At 41.5% G+C, this 7,699-nt stretch overlaps 1 protein-coding gene across 2 annotated transcripts in view; it reads left to right on the top strand.

Moving 5' to 3' along the window:
• The first annotated feature begins 985 nt into the window (after positions 1-985).
• The window catches only part of syk (spleen tyrosine kinase), a 35,801-nt gene continuing 29,087 nt past the window's right edge, over positions 986-7,699 (top strand). For both annotated transcript variants that reach the window (XM_085794149.1, XM_085794148.1), the window contains exons 1-2: positions 986-1,175; positions 5,865-5,914. In XM_085794149.1, the coding sequence (XP_085650275.1) occupies positions 1,144-1,175; positions 5,865-5,914 (82 nt within the window). In that variant the 5' untranslated portion in view covers positions 986-1,143. The remainder of the gene's footprint in view (positions 1,176-5,864; positions 5,915-7,699) is intronic.

Raw genomic sequence — 7,699 nt, 5'->3', positions numbered from 1 at the left:
CCAATTATCATCTTTCATCTCTGGGTTCTCTTTCTCATATTCCCTTTGCATGACAAGGACTTGTAGTTTATTTTTCTTTTCTTTTTTCTTTAACTCTAACCCCATTATTATTATTATTGTTAGTTGTAGTATTACATGTAATTATTTCCCTATATCCAGAGTGATGCAGCCATATCTTCGCTATAATCTCACATACAAATGGTAATGTGTTTGTTTCATAAGTGTTTATTAAAAACTATTATTATTATTATTACAAATGCAAGACATCTGCATTTCCCTCAGCAGAGAAATAGTAGCTATATACATACCAGGATATATAGGCTACTGTTCATTCCCCTGATATGTTTATGAAATGCCCATCTAAATATTTGTATAGCCTACATTTTCTTATCTATAAATCTACACATTTCTATATGATAACTACAGTACGTTGTAACCACATACTATGGATACAGACAAATATATTTATTATCCAGGTTTATCAAAACAGTATGTAATATTAAAGAATCTATATGTTTAGGCTATGTTTTTGTTTTTGGAGTTTTATTTATTTTCCCTTTTCTGGGAAAGAGGTTTGAAACTCTGTGAACCAGTTGTGTATAATATCAACATTGACAGGCTTATCCACAATAAGCCTGCATAACAACATTTGTTTGGGTTAAACATAGATACATGTCAATGTATGAAACTGTCCTGTTGATAATTTTTAGATTTACAGTGGGTTACATGTAGGCCTATATCTTATAGCTTATCATATTGACACTATTCATATCATATTTGAATGAACAGCTCAGGTTTAAATTTGAAAAGTGACACAGCAGTGAAGAGGAGAGAGGTCTGACAGCCTGGTGATGTGTTTCAGAGAGCATCATTGGTCGGCAGAGTCAAGTCGTTGTGTCCCTGCATCTCCAATAGGAATCCAGGATCCTGTGTTCTGGCATCCCCAGAACGGAAGTAGCCTACATTTTCTGCATCTACAAACATTAAAAGCAGTGCTAAAAGGATGCTTCTGCTGCTGAGCCGTGAAAACACCACCCGTCCCGTCCACATCACACACTCAGACTGATCTCCCGCATACACACACACAGAGAGAGACTTGAAGTAGGCGAGCCCACGGGATCATAACAATGGGGTGAAAGAGCGATGCTCAGAGTGAATGGACTGCACTCTGCAGGGTGAGTATATGACCGCCACTATCGATTCACGTAGCTGCATCATCATTATTCTGACTGTATCATGCAGAGGACATCCGCCACATGCAGTTTGAGTAGGCTAAACAGTAAACACGGAGCGGCGGAGATGGAGGACGTTATTAAAGTGCGTGAAAGAGACGAGTGAGACTAAGACAGACTCATGTCCCAGGGCAGAAATGGACCGACGTAGGCGATGCGGAGGAGCAGCTCCACAGACAGAGGCTGCTCGGTGCGGAGGCGCTGCTGTCGTCGCAGACACCAAACCTTCAGCTATGTGGGGAAGCTACATGCATGGAGGATTGTAAAGTCGCAGTTCATTTAACATGAGTGGGAGTGGGCAATGACTGTGATCGTGATACCAGCCTACAGAAATGTATGTCAATGTGTCACCTAGCCTACATCCTCTGCACATACTGCATGAAGATATAAATTCTCAATATATGAAATCTAGAGTAAAGTTTGTAGGCCCGTAGGCTATAAAATATATAATATTAGGTAAGTCTTATATTTTTTTTAATTCCTCAAATTTGAAACATGTCAGACTTCACTTTCTGGGAAAGTGGTCTCATCATTTTAGACCCTACATATACTGATAGGCTTCAGGATTGATATAGCTACTGTACATACACTGCCCATCCACAAAAAAGTCACTACTTGGATTTAACTAAGCAAATAGGTAAGAGCCTCCCATTGGATAATTCCTGCATGGATGTTTCAGCTGGCAACAACTTATCTAACCCTAACTGATGCAGTCTCTCTCTTTTTTTAACAAGCAGTCTTATTTTTTAAACAACCAGGTCGGAAGACACATCCTGTGGTCGTGGAGAAGATTTCAGAAGGGTCCAATTATTGGCATGCATCAAGCAAATAAAACATCTAAGGAGATTGAACTGTCCAAGGCATTATTTAAAACTGGAAGGAGAGTGGGGAACCATCATCTTCAAGGAAGAAATGTGGTCCAATGTGACCACAGAGTCCAGACCTTAAAGCGGAATGTTTGTGTTAATATAAGTCTTAAATAGTTATATCTTTCGACAGCAATCACTTACCTAGAGTGTTTGGTCTGAAACACGAGTCTGTCAGTCACTCTGCTCTGCTGTAAGCCGAGGAGAAAACTTTCCTCGCATCCTACAACCTTTATCCAATGAGGAGAGAGAACGGCTTAAAGGGGCGGTCCTCTCTGTGTGTGCAGCCAAGGGATGCGCGTGAATGTGGTGACGTAGGGACGAGGGCGGGGACTGCTAACTCCATCGGCTGACAGAAAGTTAGCCAAAACCACCGGATCGCTTACTTCTGCTTTAACCCCATGAGAATGTTTGAAAAATTAATGCAACTCTGGACGGAAATAAATGTTGTGACATTACAGAAGCTTATTGAGATGATGCCACAGCAAATGCATTCCGTAATCAGGCGGTCTAACGAAATATTAGAGTGTGTGACTTTTTTTGGACAGGCGGTGTATTTGTATAGACTAAAATTTTCCATCTTCAAAGCCTATACACTTAAGTTATATTGTTTTACTTTGTACATTTTAACATACATACAAATGACTCCTGTAATGATCATGGCACATGAGGCTTCTCATATTTCACATCAAAGATACGCTTTGTTTGAATCCCACCTGGCTGCAGGTTTGCTGCATGTGTGCTGATTAGTTTATGGGAGATGATTGAACAGCCAGCTGAACTGAAGCTTTCTGCCACATTTCTGCAATTCCTTCTCTTACCTGGATAAATATTTTCATTTAAATAGGCCCTAACTCCTATTCAACACATTTCAATCAGAAGTCCTGGTGTCCTCTGGGTTATTGGATGTCTGTGGTCCTTCAACATCATCTACCTGGGACAGATCAAGCCCCTGACTTGTGTCCCACTTGTGGCTCTCCTCTCTTGATCCACAGCCCCCTTAACACAAGCTTTGCTGTCTCAGTGTCTGACCTTCCCTACAGGCCATGTGATGTCCAGCATATTGTAAGCCCCAGCATCCCTATAGGTTGACTTTCAGCTCCCTGCCTTGTGCCGTTGGAGTCCTGTCAGCTGATGTTGGCTTCCCTCCAACCCTGATGAAAACCACATTCTTTGTCCCTGGGCAGAGGTGCCTGCAGTGAGTAATTCCACTGCAGATGGCTGTCTGAAGTGGACACCAGGGTCAGTGCTTCTCGTCTGAATTTAATGGGACTCGCTCCATTTCTTGCCTTGTCTTGTCCAGTCTCCCTGCTGACGCATTCTCACCATGCTGACTCACTTGACTGATGTGTTGTTGTTGCTGTTGATATACCTCTGAGGTGTAATGCGTAGTTTGTGCCCTTGTAATAATCGCTGCATGGACTGACGACACTAATGTCCACACCAAGTCTGCTGTGGTGAACTTTTCGTCAAATGGACCATCAGGGACAATCGGGCACAGACAGATTTGGAGAGTATAACACTAGTTCAGGTTACATCATACATCAGGCTTCAGAGTACAGAGGTCATATGGAGGCCTACTGCTATAGACTGTCATGTGAAGTAAATGGCAAATAAAAGTCTTAAAGTAATAGTTCACCAAAAAATGAAATTCAGTCATTATTGATGGCCTCCCGGGTCTCCAGATGCACTTTGAGGAATAAAAAACTACTCTGGAGTATTCATCAGCATCAGGGTGATATAGTATGAACAGTTATTATGATTGGGATGTGCGAAGGGGGAGGTATGAAACCCAAAAGGGCTTATATGAAAACCTCACCCATGAAGAACATAATCAAAAACCAAATTTGTTACAAATAAAGACAAGAAAATAAGGAATACTTTAATAGATAATAAATAATAAATAAATCTGCAAGATCAAAGTTTTGCACATCACTAAAGCCAAACCTGAACTACATCAACTCGTTTTTTTTTTTGTTTTTTTTGGGCCTCTTCTATAAAAGGCCACATACAGGACATACTTCACAAGAACAATACAAAACTCCAAAATACTCCTACATGTTTTCAGTAATTCCTCTGTAAACCTCTGAGGCCTTTCAGCCTAATATCTCAGTTTAATAGGTCTTTTAGCTCATTTTTCCACTGGTGCCCATAAACCTCTCTAAAAGGAAAAGTAGGACAAATATGCTTTAACTCTTTAATATGAAACAATAGAAAACACACTGAACACACTCCCTCTCAGACTGTGAGAGGTGTGTGTGTGTGTGTGTGTGTGTGTGTGTGTGTGTGTGTGTGTGTGTGTGTGTGTGTGTGTGTGTGTGTGTGTGTGTGTGTGTGTGTGTGTGTGTGTGTGTGTGTTCACATAAGCTGCCTGGAACTCCAGGTTGTCCCACTGACTTTTTCAGCCACTTGTGGTCACTAAGCTCTGGTCAGAACGGACAATAACACAGTGAGTGATGTATATCAAGAGACACACATCATCAGAAAATATTGGCTGAAAGAACTGAAACTGAAAACTCCACATCAAGGTGATGGCTCAAATACAGAAATACAGTTGGGTGGAGATGGACCTGTTTGTGTCAGAGGAGACGGCTCTGTGTTCTCTGTTTTATTCCCACTGAGTGCACTGGGGTGGTCACATGTTGTCCTATTTGCAGTTACCTGTTAGAACTGGTCAACTCATTCCTCTTCAGGCCTGACCCATGGAGGGGACTGCTGCTGAACTCCCAACAAGTGCCACTGCTACTATTCAGAGTGCCAGAGCCTATATTGTACTTGACATGTTGTGCAGATAATGGTAAGTGGGGTGCATCATGCATTCTGTGTATCATGGATGCAAAGCTGAGGCTAGGCTAAAGGCTAGGAGACGGAGAGAGAAGCTCATTGGAAATGTTATCTCCTTGGCCAAGTGTGATGAGTTTGCGGCACTTGTGAATAACCAGTGAACATATCATTAAAGGGGACATATTATGGAAATATCACTTTTTGAAGGCTCTTGTATTTGGGTGTTTATCTTGCCTCCTGGCCCCCAGAATGTGAGAATTGACAAAAAAAATCTGTAACCTTCAGGCTCCCAAGGTTGAAATCCATGTGGTTTTACAAGCTGTTTTCTCCGTTGTCTGGCAATGATGTAACTAGTTTTTGAATTTGCATAATATCACCCCTACCTGGTACCAGTAGAAGGGGCGGGGCAAGCAGTGCTTCATTTGCATTTAAAGGGACAGGCACTGAAACCAGCCGTTCTGAACAGGGCTGTTTAGAGAGGATGAAAAGAGCTGTGATGTTTGATCCTTTGGGGGATTTTGACCAAAGCATGTCACAGACATGTCTTTAAGACACCTGGGAACTATTTTAATTTGTGGAAAAGGGGCATAATATGTCTTCTGCTTCACTGTTCTGGCTCTGTTTCTGTTGACCACATCCAGAAATACAGTACAGGGATCTGATAATGACCTTTAATGAATGGAGCATCAAGAACTGATTCTTATTGAGGACCTCCAAGACCAAGGAGATGGTCTCTGACTGTCAGAGGTCTGGGTTAATACTGAGTTGTTCCACAGTTATAAGAACCTTACCTGGAGACATTGAGAGATCCTTTGTTCTCACTGTCATCAGACTGTACTACACCTTCATCAAAAGACTGGCCACATGAATGGACTCACTGAATTACTACTGTTTATTATTTACTATAATCATAAGTAATATTATGTTAGATTACTAATTATTGATAATATTGTGTTGTATAATTGTATTGTTAATATTTCAGGATACTGCAAGATGTGGCTGCAGAGAGGAGGAGGAGCAACGCAGATGAAGGTAATGATTTTACCACACACACACACGCAACACACACACACACACACACAGCAACATGTTCTGGTAATGGCACATGACTGATGGACTGACTGACTGTCTGACTGCTTTACATAGCTCCGTGCTGCTGACACCGCCAGCACACACACGGTCACACACACATGCACACACATGCACACATAGCTACTGGAAATTAATAAGATAGTAATTTCACCTTCTCTGCTTCAACACAGACCCATGGTGTCAGTATCCACAAAAAGCACCATCTGAAATGTGCAAACACTCATTTAACCCACACTGGATGGACTTATGTTTGTTTGTTTTTTTGGTTTGACATTTTAATCCAATTTTCTGAGAAACATAACCAAACACAATTGACAATTATGATATGTGCGTACAAGAGACAAAAAATGCTGAATAACCGTAACCTTGTTTGTATGTCCAGGTGTGGAGAGCCTTGAGATTTTCTTTAGTAATGTACAGAATAACTTTAACCATCCTGAAGATTTACTTAAACGTTACTTTGTGGGACATGTAGTCTTGCACCCAGCATGAGAACGGGTGGGCCTGTTGAGTGTGCAGGGTGTGGGGGGAACACAGGTCCTCTGGGAGAAATATGCAAATGCAAAGGGGGACTGTACAGTCTCTAGAGGCCTCACAATAAAAACAACAACAAAAGAAGGTGTGAGGTGATGAAATCATGAGAGCATGGCATCATGGGAGTCTTCACTACCATTACTGTGAAGCTCTCCTGGTTTGGATTCTTTACAGTGCCAGTGTTTCAGGAGATTTTTTAGGAAACCAGTTTCATATTTGAAGTCAGATGCTGAACAGAAGACGGAGACGTTAGGGAAGAGTTGAAAAGAGTCCACGTCACTAGAGGGCACTGTTGTAGAAGTTGATGTGTTTGTGGCGCTTACTCTATATCCCCTATATCCTGAATGTTGTGATCTGGATGATCATAGGGGGTTGATTGGAAAGCAGTGTCCAGTCCTTGACTGCAGTGTCTGTACAGATGTTAATGTAGTGTGGTGTGTCCAACTGTTCTGTCAAAGTCAGTATTTCTGCTGTTTTCATTCTCCTACGACTCCAGCAGCACTGAGTCCTCAAACCAGTCCTTTACAGACTCACTGACCTGAGTCCAGCTCCTGGGTGAGCAGGCGGTTGCAGTCTCTACCTCAGTACACTGGGCTATAGCTGAAGAAAAAACAGATTATGATCTGATCGGCCATGTAGTGGTCCAATAGCAGTGGTTCTCAAAGTGGGGTTCGGGGACCCCCAGGGGCCCTTGAGCAGATTCAAGGGGGTCCCCAACTTTTTCTCAAAATTTTACCGCAATTTTTCCCCCCAGAAATATTACATTTTTTCCAGAAGTTTCTTGAATATTTTCCAAGAATTCATGACACTGGCAGTAATTTGAACACACACTGACTAAAATTATTACATTATTCAGTCTCAGAACAAATATTTGTTTATTTCTGGTGTTTGTTTCAAAAATGTTGTCCATGATTGAGGTGTCTGTGGTCTAATTTGTGTCAGTTTAAGGTCCTTGATGTAAAAAAAAGTTGGATAACCACTGCTTTATAGAATAGCTGTAGTTACTAAAGTAGATTTCCCTGTGGTGTAGCTTTGCTGTTGTTCAGCTTCTTCCAGTGTGAAGTAACTGGCGGCCTCCAGCTTTCTCAACACCGTTCACACAGGATATGTTAGAACCTCAGTGTGTTATGTAAGAAATACAAACCAAATGAAAGGGAGCATTAATGATGCATTTAACCTTTTTTTTTTTTT

Source organism: Trachurus japonicus, chromosome 12, assembly GCF_045865225.1.
Source record: "Trachurus japonicus isolate A0001 chromosome 12, Traja_1.0".
NCBI classification, from domain to species: Eukaryota; Metazoa; Chordata; class Actinopteri; order Carangiformes; family Carangidae; genus Trachurus; species Trachurus japonicus.
Note: the sequence above shows the minus strand (reverse complement) of the source record. Positions and strands in the feature narration are given on the sequence as shown.